General features: G+C 44.1%; 1 protein-coding gene across 1 annotated transcript in view; it reads right to left on the reverse strand.

Moving 5' to 3' along the window:
• nelfcd (negative elongation factor complex member C/D) overlaps window positions 1-27,547 on the reverse strand; it is a 47,270-nt gene that overhangs the window by 12,414 nt on the left and 7,309 nt on the right. The window contains exons 4-11 of the mRNA XM_079490967.1: window positions 26,089-26,198; window positions 24,113-24,220; window positions 22,416-22,568; window positions 22,047-22,177; window positions 20,263-20,428; window positions 16,447-16,581; window positions 13,697-13,836; window positions 5,465-5,579 (exon numbers count right to left, since the gene is read on the reverse strand). Of these exons, the coding sequence (XP_079347093.1) occupies window positions 5,465-5,579; window positions 13,697-13,836; window positions 16,447-16,581; window positions 20,263-20,428; window positions 22,047-22,177; window positions 22,416-22,568; window positions 24,113-24,220; window positions 26,089-26,198 (1,058 nt within the window). The remainder of the gene's footprint in view (window positions 1-5,464; window positions 5,580-13,696; window positions 13,837-16,446; window positions 16,582-20,262; window positions 20,429-22,046; window positions 22,178-22,415; window positions 22,569-24,112; window positions 24,221-26,088; window positions 26,199-27,547) is intronic.

Below are 27,547 nucleotides of genomic sequence, written 5' to 3' on the forward strand. Positions count from 1 at the left end.
AACACATATAAACTAGTATCTCTGACTGAACTAACTCATATAAACTAGTATATCTGACTGAACTAACTCATATAAACTAGTATATCTGACTGAACTAACTCATATAAACTAGTATATCTGACTGAACTAACTCATATAAACTAGTATCTCTGACTGAACTAACTCATATAAACTAGTATCTCTGACTGAACTAACTCATATAAACTAGTATCTCTGACTGAACTAACTCATATAAACTAGTATCTCTGACTGAACTAACTCATATAAACTAGTATCTCTGACTGAACTAACTCATATAAACTAGTATATCTGACTGAACTGACTCATATAAACTAGTATCTCTGACTGAACTAACTCATATAAACTAGTATCTCTGACTGAACTAACACATATAAACTAGTATATCTGACTGAACTAACTCATATAAACTAGTATCTCTGACTGAACTAACTCATATAAACTAGTATATCTGACTGAACTAACTCATATAAACTAGTATCTCTGACTGAACTAACTCATATAAACTAGTATATCTGACTGAACTAACACATATAAACTAGTATATCTGACTGAACTAACACATATAAACTAGTATCTCTGACTGAACTAACTCATATAAACTAGTATCTCTGACTGAACTAACTCATATAAACTAGTATCTCTGACTGAACTAACTCATATAAACTAGTATCTCTGACTGAACTAACTCATATAAACTAGTATCTCTGACTGAACTAACTCATATAAACTAGTATCTCTGACTGAACTAACTCATATAAACTAGTATCTCTGACTGAACTAACTCATATAAACTAGTATCTCTGACTGAACTAACTCATATAAACTAGTATCTCTGACTGAACTAACTCATATAAACTAGTATCTCTGACTGAACTAACTCATATAAACTAGTATATCTGACTGAACTAACTCATATAAACTAGTATATCTGACTGAACTAACTCATATAAACCAGTATATCTGACTGAACTAACTCATATAAACCAGTATCTCTGACTGAACTAACTCATATAAACCAGTATATCTGACTGAACTAACTCATATAAACTAGTATATCTGACTGAACTAACTCATATAAACCAGTATATCTGACTTAACTAACTAATATAAACCAGTATCTCTGACTGAACTAACTCATATAAACTAGTATATCTGACTGAACTAACTCATATAAACTAGTATATCTGACTGAACTAACTCATATAAACTAGTATATCTGACTGAACTAACTAATATAAACTAGTATATCTGACTGAACTAACTCATATAAACTAGTATATCTGACTGAACTAACTCATATAAACCAGTATATGACTGAACTAACTAATATAAACTAGTATATCTGACTGAACTAACTCATATAAACCAGTATATCTGACTGAACTAACTCATATAAACCAGTATCTCTGACTGAACTAACTCATATAAACCAGTATATCTGACTGAACCAACTCATATAAACCAGTATATCTGACTGAACTAACTCATATAAACCAGTATATCTGACTGAACTAACTCATATAAACTAGTATCTCTGACTGAACTAACTCATATAAACTAGTATATCTGACTGAACTAACTCATATAAACTAGTATATCTGACTGAACTAACTCATATAAACTAGTATATCTGACTGAACTAACTCATATAAACCAGTATATCTGACTGAACTAACTAATATAAACCAGTATCTCTGACTGAACTAACTCATATAAACTAGTATATCTGACTGAACTAACTCATATAAACTAGTATATCTGACTGAACTAACTCATATAAACTAGTATATCTGACTGAACTAACTAATATAAACTAGTATATCTGACTGAACTAACTCATATAAACTAGTATATCTGACTGAACTAACTCATATAAACCAGTATATCTGACTGAACTAACTAATATAAACTAGTATATCTGACTGAACTAACTCATATAAACCAGTATATCTGACTGAACTAACTCATATAAACCAGTATCTCTGACTGAACTAACTCATATAAACCAGTATATCTGACTGAACCAACTCATATAAACCAGTATATCTGACTGAACCAACTCATATAAACCAGTATATCTGACTGAACTAACTCATATAAACCAGTATCTCTGACTGAACCAACTCATATAAACCAGTATCTCTGACTGAACTAACTCATATAAACTAGTATCTCTGACTGAACTAACTCATATAAACTAGTATATCTGACTGAACTAACTCATATAAACTAGTATATCTGACTGAACTAACTCATATAAACTAGTATCTCTGACTGAACTAACTCATATAAACTAGTATATCTGACTGAACTAACTCATATAAACTAGTATATCTGACTGAACTAACTCATATGAACCACTATATCTGACTGAACTAACTCATATAAACCAGTATATCTGACTGAACTAACTAATATAAACCAGTATCTCTGACTGAACTAACTCATATAAACCAGTATATCTGACTGAACTAACTAATATAAACCAGTATCTCTGACTGAACTAACTCATATAAACCAGTATATCTGACTGAACTAACTCATATAAACCAGTATCTCTGACTGAACTAACTCATATAAACCAGTATCTCTGACTGAACTAACTCATATAAACTAGTATCTCTGACTGAACTAACTCATATAAACTAGTATCTCTGACTGAACTAACTCATATAAACTAGTATCTCTGACTGAACTAACTCATATAAACTAGTATCTCTGACTGAACTAACTCATATAAACTAGTATCTCTGACTGAACTAACTCATATAAACTAGTATCTCTGACTGCACTAACTCATATAAACTAGTATCTCTGACTGAACTAACTCATATAAACTAGTATCTCTGACTGAACTAACTCATATAAACTAGTATCTCTGACTGAACTAACTCATATAAACTAGTATATCTGACTGAACTAACTCATATAAACTAGTATATCTGACTGAACTAACTCATATAAACTAGTATCTCTGACTGAACTAACTCATATAAACTAGTATCTCTGACTGAACTAACTCATATAAACTAGTATATCTGACTGAACTAACTCATATAAACCAGTATATCTGACTGAACTAACTCATATAAACTAGTATATCTGACTGAACTAACTAATATAAACTAGTATATCTGACTGAACTAACTCATATAAACTAGTATATCTGACTGAACTAACTCATATAAACTAGTTTATCTGACTGAACTAACTAATATAAACTAGTATATCTGACTGAACTAACTCATATAAACTAGTATATCTGACTGAACTAACTCATATAAACCAGTATCTCTGACTGAACTAACTCATATAAACTAGTATATCTGACTGAACCAACTCATATAAACTAGTATATCTGACTGAACTAACTCATATAAACCAGTATATCTGACTGAACTAACTCATATAAACCAGTATCTCTGACTGAACCAACTCATATAAACCAGTATCTCTGACTGAACTAACTCATATAAACTAGTATCTCTGACTGAACTAACTCATATAAACTAGTATATCTGACTGAACTAACTCATATAAACTAGTATATCTGACTGAACTAACTCATATAAACTAGTATCTCTGACTGAACTAACTCATATAAACTAGTATATCTGACTGAACTAACTCATATAAACTAGTATATCTGACTGAACTAACTCATATAAACTAGTATATCTGACTGAACTAACTCATATAAACTAGTATATCTGACTGAACTAACTCATATAAACTAGTATCTCTGACTGAACTAACTCATATAAACTAGTATATCTGACTGAACTAACTCATATAAACCAGTATATCTGACTGAACTAACTAATATAAACCAGTATCTCTGACTGAACTAACTCATATAAACCAGTATATCTGACTGAACTAACTAATATAAACCAGTATCTCTGACTGAACTAACTCATATAAACCAGTATATCTGACTGAACTAACTAATATAAACCAGTATCTCTGACTGAACTAACTCATATAAACCAGTATCTCTGACTGAACTAACTCATATAAACCAGTATATCTGACTGAACTAACTCATATAAACCAGTATCTCTGACTGAACTAACTCATATAAACCAGTATATCTGACTGAACTAACTCATATAAACCAGTATCTCTGACTGAACTAACTCATATAAACCAGTATCTCTGACTGAACTAACTCATATAAACTAGTATCTCTGACTGAACTCATCATCATCATTTTTCGACCGCGGTCGAGATTATGGATTCCACAACGCTACGCCAGACTTCCCGGTCCTTCATTGCCACCCCCAGTTCCTGCCTACTGAAGCACCGGTCCTTCATCGCCACCCCCAGTTCCTGCCTACTGAAGCACTGGTCCTTCATCGCCACCCCCAGTTCCTGCCTACTGAAGCACTGGTCCTTCATCGCCACCCCCAGTTCCTGCCTACTGAAGCACTGGTCCTTCATTGCCACCCCCAGTTCCTGCCTACTGAAGCACCGGTCCTTCATCGCCACCCCCAGTTCCTGCCTACTGAAGCACCGGTCCTTCATCGCCACCCCCAGTTCCTGCCTACTGAAGCACCGGTCCTTCATCGCCACCCCCAGTTCCTGCCTACTGAAGCACTGGTCCTTCATCGCCACCCCCAGTTCCTGCCTACTGAAGCACTGGTCCTTCATTGCCACCCCCAGTTCCTGCTTACTGAAGCACCGGTCCTTCATCGCCACCCCCAGTTCCTGCTTACTGAAGCACCGGTCCTTCATGGCCACCCCCAGTTCCTGCCTACTGAAGCACCGGTCCTTCATTGCCACCCCCAGTTCCTGCCTACTGAAGCACTGGTCCTTCATTGCCACCCCCAGTTCCTGCCTACTGAAGCACTGGTCCTTCATTGCCACCCCCAGTTCCTGCCTACTGAAGCACTGGTCCTTCATTGCCACCCCCAGTTCCTGCTTACTGAAGCACTGGTCCTTCATTGCCACCCCCAGTTCCTGCTTACTGAAGCACCGGTCCTTCATCGCCACCCCCAGTTCCTGCCTACTGAAGCACTGGTCCTTCATTGCCACCCCCAGTTCCTGCCTACTGAAGCACCGGTCCTTCATCGCCACCCCCAGTTCCTGCCTACTGAAGCACCGGTCCTTCATCGCCACCCCCAGTTCCTGCCTACTGAAGCACCGGTCCTTCATCGCCACCCCCAGTTCCTGCCTACTGAAGCACTGGTCCTTCATCGCCACCCCCAGTTCCTGCCTACTGAAGCACTGGTCCTTCATTGCCACCCCCAGTTCCTGCTTACTGAAGCACCGGTCCTTCATCGCCACCCCCAGTTCCTGCTTACTGAAACATGTGTCCCTAGAGATGACATCAGGGAACCACAGCTTTCTACCTCTGGTCCGCCCTGAGGCAGGACTCCAGAGAAGAAGGGAAGATACTGACTGAACTAACTATACAGTAATCAGATCAAACGGTGCTTGCCTCGTCCAGCAGAGCCAAGTGAACCGGAGTGTGGTCCGTTTGGAGCTGGAAGTACGAAGGTTCTGACACGGTCCAGTCCACCCACTTCAGAACGCCCATGGCCACCACTGGGAACCTGGACAGCACGCACACATGCACACACACACACACACACACACACACACACACACACACACACACACAGAATAAAGCAAAAATCCTGCTTGTAAGGTAAATGGAGAGGAGGATCCCATAGCTGGTGGTAACGGAGGCGTTGCATAGCAACCGGATCAATGTTAAAAGCTGCTCTGGGGCACAACTAAATTTGACTGAGGGACTGCCATTGGATTTTTTTTAATTTTCGTTTTCGTTTTCATGTCATATGAAAGCAGGGAATCATAGCTTCAAATTGACATATTGGTTGTTCAGTTTCACCCACCAGTTTTGGAGATATGGCTTATAGAGTAATGTCTTGCAGAGAAACAGCGAGTTGAGACAGTGAGCAGTCTCTCAGTCAAATCTGGTCACATATTTGTACCTTGCAGAGAAAGAATTAAAATATAGCTCTATATTATACAAAGTTCTCATGTGCATTTTAGTTTTTGTTTACAAGGCCTGAAACCAAATAGTTCCAATTTTCAATTTAACTCCTTTGTAGCCAAGACCGAGATCCCGAGATGAATTTAATAATGCACAGGTAGCCGGGGACGAGATCCCGAGATTAATTTAATAATGCACAGGTAGCCGGGGACGAGATCCCGAGATTAATTTAATAATGCACAGGTAGCCGGGGACGAGATCCCGAGATTAATTTAATAATGCACAGGTAGCCGGGGACGAGATCCCGAGATTAATTTAATAATGCACAGGTAGCCGGGGACGAGATCCCGAGATTAATTTAATAATGCACAGGTAGCCGGGGACGAGATCCCGAGATTAATTTAATAATGCACAGGTAGCCGGGGACGAGATCCCGAGATTTGATAAAATTGGCCTTAATCCAGAGTTTAAAAAATATATATATTTATATCATTTTAGCGTTGTTGCTAGCCACCGCACGAGGACTTTAGCGTTGTTGCTAGCCACCGCACGAGGACTTTAGCGTTGTTGCTAGCCACCGCACGAGGACTTTAGCGTTGTTGCTAGCCACCGCACGAGGACTTTAGCGTTGTTGCTAGCCACCGCACGAGGACTTTAGCGTTGTTGCTAGCCACCGCACGAGGACTTTAGCGTTGTTGCTAGCCACCGCACGAGGACTTTCATGGGAACGGGAGTCTCTCTGCACCTAGCGCCCCCTATGGGAACGGGAGTCCAAGGAGTCCCTGCTCACCTTATACACTGAGTACAGAGGACTGAGTACAGTAGGTACAGTAGGTACAGTAGGGGTACAGTAGGAGTACAGTAGGTACAGTAGGAGTACAGTAGGAGTACAGTAGGAGTACAGTAGGAGTACAGTAGGTACAGTACCTTATACACTGGTACAGAGGGCTGAGTACAGTAGGTACAGTAGGAGTACAGTACCTTATACACTGGTACAGAGGACTGAGTACAGTAGGAGTACAGTAGGTACAGTACCTTATACACTGGTACAGAGGGCTGAGTACAGAAGGTACAGTAGGAGTACAGTAGGTACAGTAGGAGTACAGTAGGTACAGTACCTTATACACTGGTACAGAGGGCTGAGTACAGTATGTACAGTAGGTACAGTAGGAGTACAGTAGGTACAGTAGGAGTACAGTAGGTACAGTACCTTATACACTGGTACAGAGGGCTGAGTACAGTAGGTACAGTAGGAGTACAGTAGGTACAGTAGGAGTACAGTAGGTACAGTAGGAGTACAGTAGGAGTACAGTAGGTACAGTACCTTATACACTGGTACAGAGGGCTGAGTACAGTAGGTACAGTAGGAGTACAGTAGGTACAGTAGGAGTACAGTAGGTACAGTAGGAGTACAGTAGGAGTACAGTAGGAGTACAGTAGGTACAGTACCTTATACACTGGTACAGAGGGCTGAGTACAGTAGGTACAGTAGGAGTACAGTAGGTACAGTACCTTATACACTGGTACAGAGGGCTGAGTACAGTAGGAGTACAGTAGGTACAGTAGGAGTACAGTAGGTACAGTAGGAGTACAGTAGGTACAGTAGGAGTACAGTAGGAGTACAGTAGGTACAGTACCTTATACACTGGTACAGAGGGCTGAGTACAGTAGGTACAGTAGGAGTACAGTACCTTATACACTGGTACAGAGGACTGAGTACAGTAGGAGTACAGTAGGTACAGTACCTTATACACTGGTACAGAGGGCTGAGTACAGTAGGTACAGTAGGAGTACAGTAGGAGTACAGTAGGAGTACAGTAGGTACAGTACCTTATACACTGGTACAGAGGACTGAGTACAGTAGGAGTACAGTAGGAGTACAGTAGGTACAGTAGGAGTACAGTACCTTATACACTGGTACAGAGGGCTGAGTACAGTAGGTACAGTAGGAGTACAGTAGGTACAGTAGGAGTACAGTAGGAGTACAGTAGGTACAGTACCTTATACACTGGTACAGAGGACTGAGTACAGTAGGAGTACAGTAGGTACAGTAGGAGTACAGTAGGTACAGTACCTTATACACTGGTACAGAGGACTGAGTACAGTAGGTACAGTAGGAGTACAGTAGGTACAGTACCTTATACACTGGTACAGAGGACTGAGTACAGTAGGTACAGTAGGAGTACAGTAGGTACAGTACCTTATACACTGGTACAGAGGGCTGAGTACAGTAGGTACAGTAGGAGTACAGTAGGTACAGTAGGAGTACAGTAGGAGTACAGTAGGTACAGTACCTTATACACTGGTACAGAGGGCTGAGTACAGTAGGAGTACAGTAGGTACAGTAGGAGTACAGTAGGTACAGTAGGAGTACAGTAGGTACAGTAGGAGTACAGTAGGTACAGTAGGAGTACAGTAGGTACAGTACCTTATACACTGGTACAGAGGACTGAGTACAGTAGGTACAGTAGGAGTACAGTAGGTACAGTACCTTATACACTGGTACAGAGGACTGAGTACAGTAGGTACAGTAGGAGTACAGTAGGTACAGTAGGAGTACAGTAGGTACAGTACCTTATACACTGGTACAGAGGACTGAGTACAGTAGGTACAGTAGGAGTACAGTAGGTACAGTACCTTATACACTGGTACAGATGACTGAGTACAGTAGGTACAGTACCTTATACACTGGTACAGATGACTGAGTACAGTAGGTACAGTAGGAGTACAGTAGGTACAGTAGGAGTACAGTAGGAGTACAGTAGGTACAGTACCTTATACACTGGTACAGAGGGCTGAGTACAGTAGGTACAGTAGGAGTACAGTAGGTACAGTAGGAGTACAGTAGGAGTACAGTAGGTACAGTACCTTATACACTGGTACAGAGGACTGAGTACAGTAGGAGTACAGTAGGAGTACAGTAGGTACAGTAGGAGTACAGTAGGTACAGTACCTTATACACTGGTACAGAGGGCTGAGTACAGTAGGTACAGTAGGAGTACAGTAGGTACAGTAGGAGTACAGTAGGAGTACAGTAGGTACAGTACCTTATACACTGGTACAGAGGACTGAGTACAGTAGGAGTACAGTAGGTACAGTACCTTATACACTGGTACAGAGGACTGAGTACAGTAGGAGTACAGTAGGTACAGTACCTTATACACTGGTACAGAGGACTGAGTACAGTAGGAGTACAGTAGGTACAGTACCTTATACACTGGTACAGAGGACTGAGTACAGTAGGTACAGTAGGAGTACAGTAGGTACAGTAGGAGTACAGTAGGTACAGTACCTTATACACTGGTACAGAGGACTGAGTACAGTAGGTACAGTAGGAGTACAGTAGGTACAGTACCTTATACACTGGTACAGAGGACTGAGTACAGTAGGTACAGTAGGAGTACAGTAGGTACAGTACCTTATACACTGGTACAGATGACTGAGTACAGTAGGAGTACAGTAGGAGTACAGTAGGTACAGTACCTTATACACTGGTACAGAGGACTGAGTACAGTAGGTACAGTAGGAGTACAGTAGGAGTACAGTAGGAGTACAGTAGGAGTACAGTAGGTACAGTAGGAGTACAGTAGGAGTACAGTAGGTACAGTAGGAGTGCAGTAGGTACAGTAGGAGTACAGTAGGTACAGTACCTTATACACTGGTACAGATGACTGAGTACAGTAGGTACAGTACCGTATACACTGGTACAGATGACTGAGTACAGTAGGTACAGTAGGAGTACAGTAGGTACAGTAGGAGTACAGTAGGTACAGTACCTTATACACTGGTACAGATGACTGAGTACAGTAGGTACAGTACCTTATACACTGGTACAGATGACTGAGTACAGTAGGTACAGTAGGAGTACAGTAGGTACAGTAGGAGTACAGTAGGTACAGTACCTTATACACTGGTACAGAGGACTGAGTACAGTAGGAGTACAGTAGGTACAGTACCTTATACACTGGTACAGAGGGCTGAGTACAGTAGGTACAGTAGGAGTACAGTAGGTACAGTAGGAGTACAGTAGGAGTACAGTAGGTACAGTACCTTATACACTGGTACAGAGGACTGAGTACAGTAGGAGTACAGTAGGTACAGTAGGAGTACAGTAGGTACAGTACCTTATACACTGGTACAGAGGGCTGAGTACAGTAGGTACAGTAGGAGTACAGTAGGTACAGTAGGAGTACAGTAGGAGTACAGTAGGTACAGTAGGAGTACAGTAGGAGTACAGTAGGTACAGTAGGAGTACAGTAGGAGTACAGTAGGTACAGTAGGAGTACAGTAGGTACAGTAGGAGTACAGTAGGAGTACAGTAGGTACAGTACCTTATACACTGGTACAGAGGACTGAGTACAGTAGGAGTACAGTAGGTACAGTACCTTATACACTGGTACAGAGGACTGAGTACAGTAGGAGTACAGTAGGTACAGTACCTTATACACTGGTACAGAGGACTGAGTACAGTAGGAGTACAGTAGGTACAGTACCTTATACACTGGTACAGAGGACTGAGTACAGTAGGTACAGTAGGAGTGCAGTAGGTACAGTACCTTATACACTGGTACAGAGGACTGAGTACAGTAGGTACAGTAGGAGTACAGTAGGTACAGTAGGAGTACAGTAGGTACAGTACCTTATACACTGGTACAGAGGACTGAGTACAGTAGGAGTACAGTAGGTACAGTAGGAGTACAGTAGGTACAGTAGGAGTACAGTAGGTACAGTACCTTATACACTGGTACAGAGGACTGAGTACAGTAGGAGTACAGTAGGTACAGTAGGAGTACAGTAGGTACAGTAGGAGTACAGTAGGTACAGTAGGAGTACAGTAGGTACAGTACCTTATACACTGGTACAGAGGACTGAGTACAGTAGGAGTACAGTAGGTACAGTAGGAGTACAGTAGGTACAGTAGGAGTACAGTAGGTACAGTACCTTATACACTGGTACAGAGGACTGAGTACAGTAGGAGTACAGTAGGTACAGTAGGAGTACAGTAGGTACAGTAGGAGTACAGTAGGTACAGTAGGAGTACAGTAGGTACAGTACCTTATACACTGGTACAGAGGACTGAGTACAGTAGGTACAGTAGGAGTACAGTAGGTACAGTAGGAGTACAGTAGGTACAGTACCTTATACACTGGTACAGAGGACTGAGTACAGTAGGTACAGTAGGAGTACAGTAGGTACAGTACCTTATACACTGGTACAGATGACTGAGTACAGTAGGTACAGTAGGAGTACAGTAGGTACAGTAGGAGTACAGTAGGTACAGTACCTTATACACTGGTACAGATGACTGAGTACAGTAGGTACAGTACCTTATACACTGGTACAGATGACTGAGTACAGTAGGTACAGTAGGAGTACAGTAGGTACAGTAGGAGTACAGTAGGTACAGTACCTTATACACTGGTACAGATGACTGAGTACAGTAGGAGTACAGTAGGTACAGTAGGAGTACAGTAGGTACAGTACCTTATACACTGGTACAGAGGGCTGAGTACAGTAGGTACAGTAGGAGTACAGTAGGTACAGTAGGAGTACAGTAGGAGTACAGTAGGAGTACAGTAGGTACAGTAGGAGTACAGTAGGTACAGTACCTTATACACTGGTACAGAGGACTGAGTACAGTAGGAGTACAGTAGGTACAGTACCTTATACACTGGTACAGAGGACTGAGTACAGTAGGAGTACAGTAGGTACAGTACCTTATACACTGGTACAGAGGACTGAGTACAGTAGGAGTACAGTAGGTACAGTACCTTATACACTGGTACAGAGGACTGAGTACAGTAGGAGTACAGTAGGTACAGTACCTTATACACTGGTACAGAGGACTGAGTACAGTAGGTACAGTAGGAGTACAGTAGGTACAGTAGGAGTACAGTAGGTACAGTACCTTATACACTGGTACAGAGGACTGAGTACAGTAGGTACAGTAGGAGTACAGTAGGTACAGTACCTTATACACTGGTTGAGAGGACTGAGTACAGTAGGTACAGTAGGAGTACAGTAGGTACAGTACCTTATACACTGGTACAGAGGACTGAGTACAGTAGGTACAGTAGGAGTACAGTAGGTACAGTACCTTATACACTGGTACAGAGGACTGAGTACAGTAGGTACAGTAGGAGTACAGTAGGTACAGTACCTTATACACTGGTACAGAGGACTGAGTACAGTAGGTACAGTAGGAGTACAGTAGGTACAGTACCTTATACACTGGTACAGAGGACTGAGTACAGTAGGAGTACAGTAGGTACAGTACCTTATACACTGGTACAGAGGACTGAGTACAGTAGGTACAGTAGGAGTACAGTAGGTACAGTACCTTATACACTGGTACAGAGGACTGAGTACAGTAGGAGTACAGTAGGTACAGTACCTTATACACTGGTACAGAGGACTGAGTACAGTAGGTACAGTAGGAGTACAGTAGGTACAGTACCTTATACACTGGTACAGAGGACTGAGTACAGTAGGTACAGTAGGAGTACAGTAGGTACAGTACCTTATACACTGGTACAGAGGACTGAGTACAGTAGGTACAGTAGGAGTACAGTAGGTACAGTACCTTATACACTGGTTGAGAGGACTGAGTACAGTAGGTACAGTAGGAGTACAGTAGGTACAGTACCTTATACACTGGTACAGAGGACTGAGTACAGTAGGAGTACAGTAGGTACAGTACCTTATACACTGGTACAGAGGGCTGAGTACAGTAGGAGTACAGTAGGTACAGTAGGAGTACAGTAGGTACAGTAGGAGTACAGTATGTACAGTAGGTACAGTACCTTATACACTGGTACAGAGGGCTGAGTACAGTATGTACAGTAGGTACAGTACCTTATACACTGGTACAGAGGGCTGAGTACAGTATGTACAGTAGGTACAGTACCTTATACACTGGTACAGAGGGCTGAGTACAGTATGTACAGTAGGTACAGTACCTTATACACTGGTACAGAGGGCTGAGTACAGTAGGTACAGTAGGAGTACAGTAGGTACAGTAGGAGTACAGTAGGTACAGTAGGAGTACAGTACCTTATACACTGGTACAGAGGACTGAGTACAGTAGGAGTACAGTAGGTACAGTACCTTATACACTGGTACAGAGGACTGAGTACAGTAGGAGTACAGTAGGTACAGTAGGAGTACAGTAGGTACAGTAGGAGTACAGTAGGAGTACAGTAGGTACAGTACCTTATACACTGGTACAGAGGACTGAGTACAGTAGGTACAGTAGGAGTACAGTAGGTACAGTACCTTATACACTGGTACAGAGGGCTGAGTACAGTAGGAGTACAGTACCTTATACACTGGTACAGAGGACTGAGTACAGTAGGAGTACAGTAGGTACAGTACCTTATACACTGGTACAGAGGACTGAGTACAGTAGGAGTACAGTAGGTACAGTACCTTATACACTGGTTGAGAGGACTGAGTACAGTATGTACAGTAGGAGTACAGTAGGAGTACAGTACCTTATACACTGGTACAGAGGGCTGAGTACAGTAGGTACAGTAGGAGTACAGTAGGTACAGTACCTTATACACTGGTACAGAGGGCTGAGTACAGTAGGTACAGTAGGAGTACAGTAGGAGTACAGTAGGTACAGTACCTTATACACTGGTACAGAGGACTGAGTACAGTAGGTACAGTAGGAGTACAGTAGGTACAGTAGGAGTACAGTAGGTACAGTACCTTATACACTGGTACAGAGGGCTGAGTTCCGCCACCAGCTCCGTAGAGCCCTTGTTCTCGTTACAGCAGAGGTTATGGACCGTCTCTATGGCTTTAGACGTGGACTTCAGCTCATCTTTGTTGATGTTCACCCTCTTGTTCTGAAACACAGTACAGTATGAGGTTCACTCTCTGAAACACACAGTACAGTATGAGGTTCACCCTCTTGTTCTGAAACACAGTACAGTATGAGTACAGTATGAGGTTCACCCTCTTGTTCTGAAACACAGTACAGTATGAGTACAGTATGAGGTTCACCCTCTTGTTCTGAAACACAGTACAGTATGAGGTTCACCCTCTGAAACACACAGTACAGTATGAGTACAGTATGAGTACAGTATGAGGTTCACTCTCTGAAACACACAGTACAGTATGAGTACAGTATGAGGTTCACCCTCTGAAACACAGTACAGTATGAGTACAGTATGAGTACAGTATGAGGTTCACCCTCTGAAACACACAGTACAGTATGAGTACAGTATGAGTACAGTATGAGGTTCACTCTCTGAAACACACAGTACAGTATGAGTACAGTATGAGGTTCACCCTCTGAAACACACAGTACAGTATGAGTGGTACAGTATGAGGTTCACCCTCTTGTTCTGAAACACAGTACAGTATGAGTACAGTATGAGTAGTACAGTATGAGGTTCACTCTCTTGTTCTGAAACACACCAGACACAGGCCGCAGTTACATGCAGGCTGATCATTCCGAATAAATACTTCAGAATAAAATACTTCGGAAGTAATGTTTTTTGCTGCGGGTTTCCATGGGAAATGGTCATTCCGAATGAGTGTTTACATGGACGGTGTCGGTGTGATATAAGCCATGACACATTATTTCACATGAAACTACGCCATCTGTTGGACACATAGAATATAGGCAGTTCATTCAGTAGCCTATGTCTCAACAATACAAACATTACAGACGAAAGACCATACTTTGAAATCCTATCATTTCATTCCACAGCAGCTGCTTTGGGGCTGTTGGTTGGATAGTAGCCCCGGTCCAGTGCTTACAGCGAGTCTCTCTCTCTCTGGTCCAGTGCTTACAGCGAGTCTCTCTCTTGCTGTAAGCACTGGACCAGAGAGAGAGAGAGAGACTGTTGAACACACACACACACACACACACACACACACACACAGCAGTAAAACAGGGGGGGGGGGGGGGGGCATCGCATTTATCAACTTTTCGCTGCGCGCCTCACAAGGCTAGTGGATTTATTTGCAAAGCCGTTTATGTTTCATGACGTTTTGGTTGCAACTTATTGGAATAGACAAGTTATATAGCCTATACAAGGGGATAGGATGGACATAATAGCGTATTCTTGGGACTGTGTGTGTGTGTGTGTGTGTGTGTGTGTGTGTGTGTGTGTGTGTGGGTGTGTGGATATGAGTGCCTTGGAGTTGGAGCACCTTGGAAATGAGCATATATGCTCAGAAGGACCAGAATGAAGTTAAATCCGAAGCAGTGTATACATGAGTCCAATTTTCTTTCAATCGCATTGAACATCGGAATAATCCGGCCAGTGACATCGGAATGGTTTTTAAATCGCATAGAGCATTTTCATTCGGATTTAAGTTTTTGTAGGTGTTTACATGACAACGTTTAATAGGATTTAACTTTTATTCGGAATTAAAGGGGGTTAAAAGTCCTCATGTAAACATGGTCACTGTGTTAATCCATTACGACCTGAGATCAGAAAAAATATCTTGACAGTTTTCGGGATTTTATTTCCTATGTCAGTGGTGCTCAAACTATTTCATGTCAAGGACCACCAGAATTATCTGTATTTGACCGCCGACCCCCATCTGAAAATATGTTGTTCCAGTAGCAGTAGCAGTAGCAGTAGCAGTAGTAGTAGTAGCAGTAGCAGCAGCAGCAGCAGCAGCAGTAGTAGCAGTAGTAGTAGCAGTAGTAGTAGCAGTAGCAGTAGCAGTAGCAGTAGCAGCAGCAGCAGCAGTAGTAGCAGTAGTAGTAGCAGTAGTAGTAGCAGTAGCAGCAGCAGCAGCAGTAGCAGCAGTAGCAGCAGTAGCAGTAGCAGTAGCAGCAGCAGCAGTAGCAGTAGTAGCAGTAGCAGTAGTAGCAGTAGCAGTAGTAGCAGCAGCAGCAGTAGCAGTAGCAGTAGTAGCAGTAGCAGTAGCAGTAGCAGCAGCAGTAGTAGCAGCAGCAGTAGCAGCAGCAGCAGCAGCAGTAGTAGCAGCAGCAGTAGTAGCAGCAGCAGTAGCAGTAGCAGTAGCAGTAGCAGCAGTAGCAGTAGTAGCAGTAGCAGTAGCAGTAGCAGTAGCAGTAGCAGTAGTAGTAGCAGTAGTAGCAGTAGCAGTAGCAGTAGTAGCAGTAGCAGTAGCAGTAGCAGCAGTAGCAGTAGCAGTAGCAGTAGCAGCAGCAGCAGTAGTAGCAGTAGCAGCAGTAGTAGCAGCAGCAGCAGCAGCAGTAGCAGTAGCAGCAGTAGTAGCAGTAGCAGTAGCAGTAGCAGCAGTAGCAGCAGTAGCAGCAGTAGTAGCAGTAGCAGTAGTAGCAGTAGCAGTAGTAGCAGCAGTAGCAGTATCAGTAGCAGTAGTAGCAGTAGCAGTAGCAGTAGCAGTAGCAGTAGTAGCAGTAGCAGTAGCAGTAGCAGTAGCAGTAGCAGTAGCAGTAGCAGTAGCAGTAGCAGCAGTAGCAGTAGCAGCAGCAGTAGCAGTAGCAGTAGTAGTAGCAGTAGCAGTATTACCTTCTTCCATGTCTCCACCACACTAGCAGCGTACGCCAGGATGTGGATGTATTTGTGTTTGTGGTCCTGGTTGATCTTCGATCCCGGCTTGAAGAGAGACTGCATGAACAGGTCCAGGAAGGCTGGGACTCTGATCTGAAACACAGAAACTACATGAAGGCTGGGACTCTGATCTGAAAACACAGAGACTACATGAAGGCTGGGACTCTGATCTGAAACACAGAGACTACATGAAGGCTGGGACTCTGATCTGAAAACACAGAGACTACATGAAGGCTGGGACTCTGATCTGAAAACACAGAGACTACATGAAGGCTGGGACTCTGATCTGAAACACAGAGACTACATGAAGGCTGGGACTCTGATCTGAAAACACAGAGACTACATGAAGGCTGGGACTCTGATCTGAAACACAGAGACTACATGAAGGCTGGGACTCTGATCTGAAAACACAGAGACTACATGAAGGCTGGGACTCTGAGACTTATGGGTCTGTAACTCTGAGAGTGTACAAATGGAACCAAACGGACCCTTATGGGTCTGTAACTCTGAGTACTCTCAGAGTTAAATTAACAATGATTTTACAATATAAATTGGGATCTCATTTATAGAAATGCCATTAAATGGGGGTCCATAGACTAATGCATGTCAAACTGAAATTGGGTTGAGAATCACTGCTAGAGCCGTAAAAATCTTCTCTTATGGGGGTCCCTGGCATATCTTTTCAAATGGGGGTCCTTGTAGCTCTGCTATTTTTCAATAGCTAAAGCATAACATGATGCTGACACCAAAAGGGGTTCCAGCCCAGAATGGGTTAATGCTGGGCTTCTGAAATGTACCATTGAAAGGCTAATGAAATATGACAGTTGGTTCTCAAACATTTTCATGGCAAGGACCCCCAAATTGACATTTATTAGCCCGCGGACCCCCGTGTGAAAAGCTATGCCAGGGACCCCAAATAAGAAAAGATTTTTACGGCTCTAGCAGTTACAGACCCATAAGGGTCCATTTGGTTCCAAACTATCATTTAGCTGGGGACCTCCTGGAACTCCCTCAGGGACCTCCGGGGGTCCCCGGACCCCCTGGAACTCCCTCAGGGACCTCCGGGTGTCCCCGGACCCCCTGGAACTCCCTCAGGGACCTCCGGGGGTCACCGGACCCCCTGGAACTCCCTCAGGGACCTCCGGGGGTCCCCGGACCCCACTTTGGGAACCACTGATGTAGAAGAGCCGCCATAGAGCACCGAAGTCTGACGTCAATATCGGTAGAGGTCAAAGGTCATGTACTTTTTATTTGTATTGTAATCCCCATAGCGGGATTTTAGATCACCTCATATAAGAACTGTGTTTGAAAAATAAACAAATCATCCAGGCCGTTTCACTCATATGGATATGAAGACTGAGAGAAAACGCTATTGTTACTGCTGCTGAATTAGTTACATTTTCACTAGAAACAGAGACACCTCCCTGACAATATAACGACACAGAGACACCTCCCTGACAATATAACGATACAGAGACACCTCCCCGACAATATAACGATACAGAGACACCTCCCTGACAATATAACGATACAGAGACACCTCCCTGACAATATAACGATACAGAGACACCTCCCTGACAATTTAACGATACAGAGACACCTCCCTGACAATATAACGACACAGAGACACCTCCCTGACAATATAACGATACAGAGACACCTCCCTGACAATATAACGATACAGAGACACCTCCCTGACAATATAACGATACAGAGACACCTCCCTGACAATATAACGATACAGAGACACCTCCCTGACAATATAATGATACAGAGACACCTCCCTGACAATATAACGATACAGAGACACCTCCCTGACAATATAATGATACAGAGACACCTCCCTGACAATATAACGATACAGAGACACCTCCCTGACAATATAACGATACAGAGACACCTCCTCCCTGACAATATAACGATACAGAAACATCTCCCTGACAATATAACGATACAGAGACACCTCCCTGACAATATAACGATACAGAGACACCTCCCTGACAATATAACGATACAGAGACACCTCCCTCACAATATAACGATACAGAGACACCTCCCTCACAATATATAACGATACAGAGACACCTCCCTGACAATATAACGACACAGAGACACCTCCCTCACAATATATAACGATACAGAGACACCTCCCTGACAATATAACGATACAGAGACACCTCCCTGACAATATAATGATACAGAGACACCTCCCTGACAATATAACGATACAGAGACACCTCCCTGACAATATAACGATACAGAGACACCTCCCTGACAATATAACGATACAGAGACACCTCCCTGACAATATAACGACACAGAGACACCTCCCTGACAATATAACGATACAGAGACACCTCCCTGACAATATAACGATACAGAGACACCTCCCTGACAATATAACGATACAGAGACACCTCCCTGACAATATAACGACACAGAGACACCTCCCTGACAATATAACGACACAGAGACACCTCCCTGACAATATAACGACACAGAGACACCTCCCTGACAATATAACGACACAGAGACACCTCCCTGATAATATAACGACACAGAGACACCTCCCTGACAATATAACGATACAGAGACACCTCCCTGACAATATAACGATACAGAGACACCTCCCTGACAATATAACGACACAGAGACACCTCCCTGATAATATAACGACACAGAGACACCTCCCTGACAATATAACGATACAGAGACACCTCCCTGACAATATAACGATACAGAGACACCTCCCTGACAATATAACGATACAGAGACACCTCCCTGACAATATAACGATACAGAGACACCTCCCTGACAATATAACGATACAGAGACACCTCCCTGACAATATAACGATACAGAGACACCTCCCTGATAATATAACGATACAGAGACACCTCCCTGACAATATAACGATACAGAGACACCTCCCTGACAATATAACGATACAGAGACACCTCCCCAACAATATAACGATACAGAGACACCTCCCCAACAATATAACGATACAGAGACACCTCCCCGACAATATAACGATACAGAGACACCTCCTCCCTGACAATATAACGATACAGAGACACCTCCCCGACAATATAACGATACAGAGACACCTCCCGGACAATATAACGATACAGAGACACCTCCCCGACAATATAACGATACAGAGACACCTCCCTGACAATATAACGACACAGAGACACCTCCCCGACAATATAACGACAGAGACACTTCCCTGACAATATAACGATACAGAGACACCTCCCTGACAATATAACGATACAGAGACACCTCCCTGACAATATAACGATACAGAGACACCTCCCCGACAATATAACGACACAGAGACACCTCCCTGACAATATAACGATACAGAGACACCTCCCTGACAATATAACGATACAGAGACACCTCCATGACAATATAACGATACAGAGACACCTCCCTGACAATATAACGATACAGAGACACCTCCCCAACAATATAACGATACAGAGACACCTCCCTGACAATATAACGATACAGAGACACCTCCATGACAATATAACGATACAGAGACACCTCCCTGACAATATAACGATACAGAGACACCTCCCTGACAATAACACTGAGACAGCTTGTTTATTCTTGGACCACAATGCTTATATGAAACGATTTAAAGATGACCCCATGTTATAGCGAGTGACGTCAGGACTACGGCGCACTATAGGACTGAAACCCTGTGAAGTGAACGGAGTTGTGGTAACTCTGTGGTGTTTGGGCGGCTCTGTGTCTCACCAGCTCCACGGGAGGAGGGTCCATGCTGCTGAACATCTTGAAGAGGACGGTGATGTCTGCTGGGTTCAGAGCCCCTCTGGAGAGCATGGCGCCCAGAGCCTGGCACGCCCGCGGGTACGCTGCTGCCGTGCCCAGTGCCAGGGTGATCTGACTGGCGTCGTGACCCCTGGAACAACACGTTGTATTGTGGCGATTAGCTGTGGACCCCATGGGACATGTGTTTAGCCTGTTACCTGTGGACCCCATGGGACATGTGTGTAGCCTGTTACCTGTGGACCCCATGGGACATGTGTGTAGCCTGTTACCTGTGGACCCCATGGGACATGTGTGTAGCCTGTTACCTGTGGACCCCATGGGACATGTGTGTAGCCTGTTACCTGTGGACCCCATGGGACATGTGTGTAGCCTGTTACCTGTGGACCCCATGGGACATGTGTGTAGCCTGTTACCTGTGGACCCCATGGGACATGTGTGTAGCCTGTTACCTGTGGACCCCATGGGACATGTGTGTAGCCTGTTACCTGTGGACCCCATGGGACATGTGTGTAGCCTGTTACCTGTGGACCCCATGGGACATGTGTGTAGCCTGTTACCTGTGGACCCCATGGGACATGTGTGTAGCCTGTTACCTGTGGACCCCATGGGACATGTGTGTAGCCTGTTACCTGTGGACCCCATTGGACATGTGTGTAGCCTGTTACCTGTGGACCCCATGGGACATGTGTGTAGCCTGTTACCTGTGGACCCCATGGGACATGTGTGTAGCCTGTTACCTGTGGACCCCATGGGACATGTGTGTAGCCTGTTACCTGTGGACCCCATGGGACATGTGTGTAGCCTGTTACCTGTGGACCCCATGGGACATGTGTGTAGCCTGTTACCTGTGGACCCCATGGGACATGTGTGTAGCCTGTTACCTGTGGACCCCATGGGACATGTGTGTAGCCTGTTACCTGTGGACCCCATTGGACATGTGTTTAGCCTGTTACCTGTGGACCCCATGGGACATGTGTGTAGCCCGTTACCTGTGGACCCCATGGGACATGTGTGTAGCCTGTTACCTGTGGACCCCATGGGACATGTGTGTAGCCTGTTACCTGTGGACCCCATGGGACATGTGTGTAGCCTGTTACCTGTGGACCCCATGGGACATGTGTGTAGCCTGTTACCTGTGGACCCCATGGGACATGTGTGTAGCCTGTTACCTGTGGACCCCATGGGACATGTGTGTAGCCTGTTACCTGTGGACCCCATGGGACAGTACCTCTGGTGAGCTGACCTCTGGACCTCCTGTGGGGGGGTCTAGGGGTATAGGGGGGTATAGGGGGGTGTAGGGGGGGGGGGGGGTAGTACCTCTGGTGAGCTGACCTCTGGACCTCCTGTGGGGGTATAGGGGGGTATAGGGGGGTGTAGGGGGGGGTAGTACCTCTGGTGAGCTGACCTCTGGACCTCCTGTGGGGGTGTAGGGGGGTATAGGGGGGTATAGGGGTATAGGGGGGTGTAGGGGGTGTAGTACCTCTGGTGAGCTGACCTCTGGACCTCCTGTGGGGGTGTAGGGGGGTATAGGGGGGTGTAGGGGGGTATAGGGGTATAGGGGGGTGTAGGGGGGGGTAGTACCTCTGGTGAGCTGACCTCTGGACCTCCTGTGGGGGTGTAGGGGGGTATAGGGGGGTTTAGGGGGGTGTGGGGGGGGGGTAGTACCTCTGGTGAGCTGACCTCTGGACCTCCTGTGGGGGTGTAGGGGGGTATAGGGGGGTTTAGGGGGGTGTGGGGGGGGGTAGTACCTCTGGTGAGCTGACCTCTGGACCTCCTGTCCTATCCTCCTCATGGCAGAGCCTCCCTGTTCCTCCTGAGACAGGATGGACATCATGGCCTGAGCGAACAGGTAGGTGTGTTCACCGTGACACACCATCTTCTGCAGGAGACGCACGCACACGCACGCACGCAGAGAGAGAGACGAGATAACATCAAACAGTTGTATTTAGTTTGTTCACTATTTGAGCTGCTAGTTTAACCCATGAAATGACAGAAAGCGTCATGAAAATGTTTGAGAAACACTGCTTTACGAAAACATGCTGGTGCGTGTGTGCGTGCGTGCGTGCGTGCGTGCGTGCGTGCGTGCGTGCGTGCGTGCGTGCGTGCGCGGGCCTTACTGCGAACTCCGGGAGGTTCTTCTCCAGGTGGTCCTCTCCTCCGTCCAGCAGCGTGGCCAGAGACGTCCTCAGAACCCTGGAGAAAACCTCCAGCTGCTGACAGGCTGTGGAGACGCTGGTGATCTCCCCCTGGTAGCCTGCATCTGAGATTAACTACAATACCCACAATACACTGGTGATCTCCCCCTGGTAGCCTGCATCTGAGATTAACTACAATACCCACAATACACTGGTGATCTCCCCCTGGTAGCCTGCGTCTGAGATTAACTACAATACCCACAATACATCACTGTTACTGGTGATCTCCCCCTGGTAGCCTGCATCTGAGATTAACTACAATACCCACAATACACTGGTGATCTCCCCCTGGTAGCCTGCATCTGAGATTAACTACAATACCCACAATACAACACTGTTACCATACTGGTGATCTCCCCCTGGTAGCCTGCATCTGAGATTAACTACAATACCCACAATACACTGGTGATCTCCCCCTGGTAGCCTGCATCTGAGATTAACTACAATACCCACAATACACTGGTGATCTCCCCCTGGTAGCCTGCATCTGAGATTAACTACAATACCCACAATACACTGGTGATCTCCCCCTGGTAGCCTGCATCTGAGATCAACTACAATACCCACAATACACTGGTGATCTCCCCCTGGTAGCCTGCGTCTGAGATTAACTACAATACCCACAATACACTGGTGATCTGACCCTGGTAGCCTGCATCTGAGATCAACTACAATACCCACAATACACTGGTGATCTGACCCTGGTAGCCTGCATCTGAGATCAACTACAATACCCACAATACACTGGTGATCTGACCCTGGTAGCCTGCATCTGAGATCAACTACAATACCCACAATACACTGGTGATCTGACCCTGGTAGCCTGCATCTGAGATCAACTACAATACCCACAATACACTGGTGATCTGACCCTGGTAGCCTGCATCTGAGATCAACTACAATACCCACAATACACTGGTGATCTGACCCTGGTAGCCTGCATGAGATATTAACTACAACAACTGTTATCAATTTGATAGTGTTCTAAGTTTATTAGTTTCTAAATATAATTTGGGGTAAGATGTGTTTTCTTTGGGGTTGTAGTTCCGTCATCGTTTGCGGTCGGGGCAAACTCCTTTTAACCCATTTTGGGCGGGAACCCCTTTTGGTGTTTTAACTAAGCATTATGTTATGCTTTAGCTGTTGAAAAATAGCAGATCTACAAGCTCATAGCGCGGCACTGAGTGCCGCGCTATGAGCTCGTAGGTCTGCTATTTTTTGAAAAATCATGAAAATGTGGCGCAAATCTTTGAATATATATTATTTCAGAGCGAACGTTTTTTTAACTCATATCTTTGCTTCTGGGGGGGGTCGCTGGAACTACATATTTTCAGATGGGGGTTGGCGGCCAAATACAGATAATTGTGGAGGTCCTTGACATGAAATAGTTTGAGAATATATAGAAGCATGGGTTTTTTTCAGAAAACTGTCAGAATTTAGAAGACATTTGTAGAATCGTCCTCAGGTCTAGATTTGGTTCTAATCTGAATGTTCCTTTTTTTATGCTTTATTTGCAACAGTTTGACAACGAGACGATAAATACACCAGTGAGGAAGAACTACCGTGCCTCGTTCTTAGCTGTTGGGAGTGACACGTGGGGTGTGTGCGTGCGTGCGTACCTTAACAGTGAAGTTGAGCATCAGGCAGTCAGGATGGGCCTCGGCCAGCTTGTAGAACAGGTCTCTCCATGTGGTGTGAGCGATCATCTGTTCAAGCCACGCTGGAGTCTGAGTACACACACACACACACACACACACACACACACACACACACACACACACACACACACACACACACACACACACACACACACACACACACACACACACACACACACACACACACACACACACACACACACACACACACACACACACACACACACACACACACACACACACACACACACACACACACACACACACACACACACACACACACACAGAAAGGTTTAGATAATTTAGTTCAAGCCAAGCGGGTCGTCTGAAGTTCCAAAAAACGAGAAACGTTTAGATCGGAAATCAAATCATGATATTATGAACTATCATTCACTATCCTGGTCCTATTGATGATATGAACTATCATTCACTGTCCTGGTCCTATTGATGATATGAACTATCATTCACTGTCCTGGTCCTATTGATGATATGAACTATTATTCACTGTCCTGGTCCTATTGATGATATGAACTATCATTCACTGTCCTGGTCCTATTGATGATATGAACTATCATTCACTATCCTGGTCCTATTGATGATATGAACTATTATTCACTGTCCTGGTCCTATTGATGATATGAACTATCATTCACTGTCCTGGTCCTATTGATGATATGAACTATCATTCACTGTCCTGGTCCTATTGATGATATGAACTATCATTCACTGTCCTGGTCCTATTGATGATATGAACTACGTATCATTCACTGTCCTGGTCCTATTGATGATATGAACTATTATTCACTGTCCTGGTCCTATTGATGATATGAACTATTATTCACTGTCCTGGTCCTATTGATGATATGAACTATCATTCACTATCCTGGTCGTGTTGATGATATATATGCACACGGCGGCCATCTTGCCAGCAAGGTGCTACCTAGGTGCAACTTCCCACAGACAGCCCATTCATCCACACAGAAAAGTCCTGTCTAATTATATTAAACAACGTCAAACTCACCAACATTGCAGCTGTACGGAAAGCTCGAATCATGGTCTTACTATGCGTTTGCCACCGAGTGGCGCGCTATGAGCTTGTAGGTCTGCTATTTTTGAAAAATCGTGAAAATATTTATTTCAGAAAACTGGAGGATTTAGAAGATTTTTTTTAAACTTTTGAGGTCAGGCCTAAATGGATTAATACAAATCCACCGTAGACATGTTATGAGCTACTTCCCGTCAAGGAATTCCTTGCAGATGATTATTTTTCTAAGTGTCAGAGTATGGAAGCGCTCGTTATCAGTAAAGCAACCTCCTGCTGCCTCCTGCATGATGTGCACATTCTTTTTTTTTTAAAGATATTGTTTTTGCGGCTTACGCCTTTTATTGGTTTTTGAAGGGACAGACAGTAGGCTGACAGGAAATGGTTTACAAACTGTCAATTGTTCAAAAATAATAGTTCTTGTAACATTTTAAATGACATACAGATTCTGATTGTTATATCTCGTAGCGCTACGAGGTTGTAGATCTGCTATTTTTGAAAGATCATAAAAAAAATGCTTATTTCCATCGCTCAAAATTATTCTTTTTTTGTATATATCCTCTCTTCATAATGTAAATAATATCCCAAGCAGCACACTTTACTACTTATTTCGATGGAAATAAGCAAATTAGCACAACACCCCATAGCCCCATTCAATGCAATTCATGTAGGGCTTATGGTAGGGGAAATAGCCAATAAAAAGTTTTTGCACAAAATAACACCTGGACCTCTTTGGTGGGGACGTAACAACTACAAAGAAAGGTAAGAAAGCCTTCTAGTATGGAATTCTCCTTTAACATAATGCTTTAAACACCAAAAGGGGTTCCCGCCCAGAATGGGTTAAATGAGTGAATGAATAATGAATCGAACCCTCGGCGAGAACGCTCCCTCTCACCTCTCCTTCCACCGTGAAGATGGAGTCGGCTTTCTGGGGGTCAAAGTGCTTTATGAGGAGACTCTTCAGGTGGTTCTCCACACGCTCCTGGACCTGGGCTGGCTCCACACCTGGAGAGGAGACCACAGATTAGACCCTAACCCTGGAGAGGAGACCACAGATTAGACCCTAACCCTGGGCTGGTTCCCTAGAGAGGAGACCACAGATTAGACCCTAACCCTGGGCTGGCTCCACACCTGGGGAGGAGACCACAGATTAGACCCTAACCCTGGAGAGGAGACCACAGATTAGACCCTAACCCTGGAGAGGAAACCACAGATTAGACCCTAACCCTGGGCTGGTTCCACACCTGGAGAGGAGACCACAGATTAGACCCTAACCCTGGAGAGGAGACCGCAGATTAGACCCTAACCCTGGAGAGGAGACCACAGATTAGACCCTAACCCTGGGCTGGCTCCACACCTGGAGAGGAGACCACAGATTAGACCCTAACCCTGGGCTGGTTCCCTAGAGAGGAGACCACAGATTAGACCCTAACCCTGGGCTGGTTCCACACCTGGGCTGCGTTCGAATTGCTAGGGTTGTTCCCTACTCCCCATACGGGGACCCAGACTCAGTGGACTCAAATAGTGATTCATTCGGACAATACTCCCTGTATGGGGAGCACCGACTCTGACGTCAATATCGGTAGAGGGCGCTATAGGTCCGCGGGTTCATGTACTTTTTATTTGCATTGTAATCCCCATAGGGTTCAGATCGCCTCATAAAGAACTGTATGAAAAATAAACAAATCATCCCGGCCGTTTCACTCATTTGGATATGAAGAATCAACTGACTACAAAAAAACAGTCAAAACGCTGCTGCTGAAATGATGATAAAAAGGTTATTCTTTTAAAATAACATAGGCCTATGATTATTATCAATACATTAATATTATATCCATTATCCAGCAATATGAAAACAGTGCACCACCTTGACAATATGAAAATATCAGCAGCATGATTATGAACCCCCGCTAATCCGGGGGGGGGGGATACGGCAAAAATAGCCGATCTATAAGCAACGCGACGTCCGTGTTGTGAGCTTGTAGATCGGGTACTTTTGGTAAAAGAATTACCAAAAGTAGCCGATCTACAAGCTCTGCTCACAATACGGACGTTAACAGAAACAGCAGTCCAATAAATGACTGCCTACATAATGAAGTTTTAATGTATTTAGCGCAATTCAATGAAATAATGTTAGATAACATATATTTTTTAATGTCAGGAATTAATTAATATTAATAAAACATATGTTCGGAGACACAATTAATGTGTCTCACATGCATGTACAAAATATATATTGGACTTTAGCACATAGCTTTACAACCTCACCTTAATCCAAAAACTATTAAAATATAAGGCCTTCTACAGCAAGCAACTCATTCCTCTCCTAACGTCATGCGCTGGGCCTGGGTGAT

The sequence above is a fragment of the Electrona antarctica genome (assembly GCF_951216825.1).
Source record: "Electrona antarctica genome assembly, chromosome: 21".
Taxonomy (NCBI): domain Eukaryota; kingdom Metazoa; phylum Chordata; class Actinopteri; order Myctophiformes; family Myctophidae; genus Electrona; species Electrona antarctica.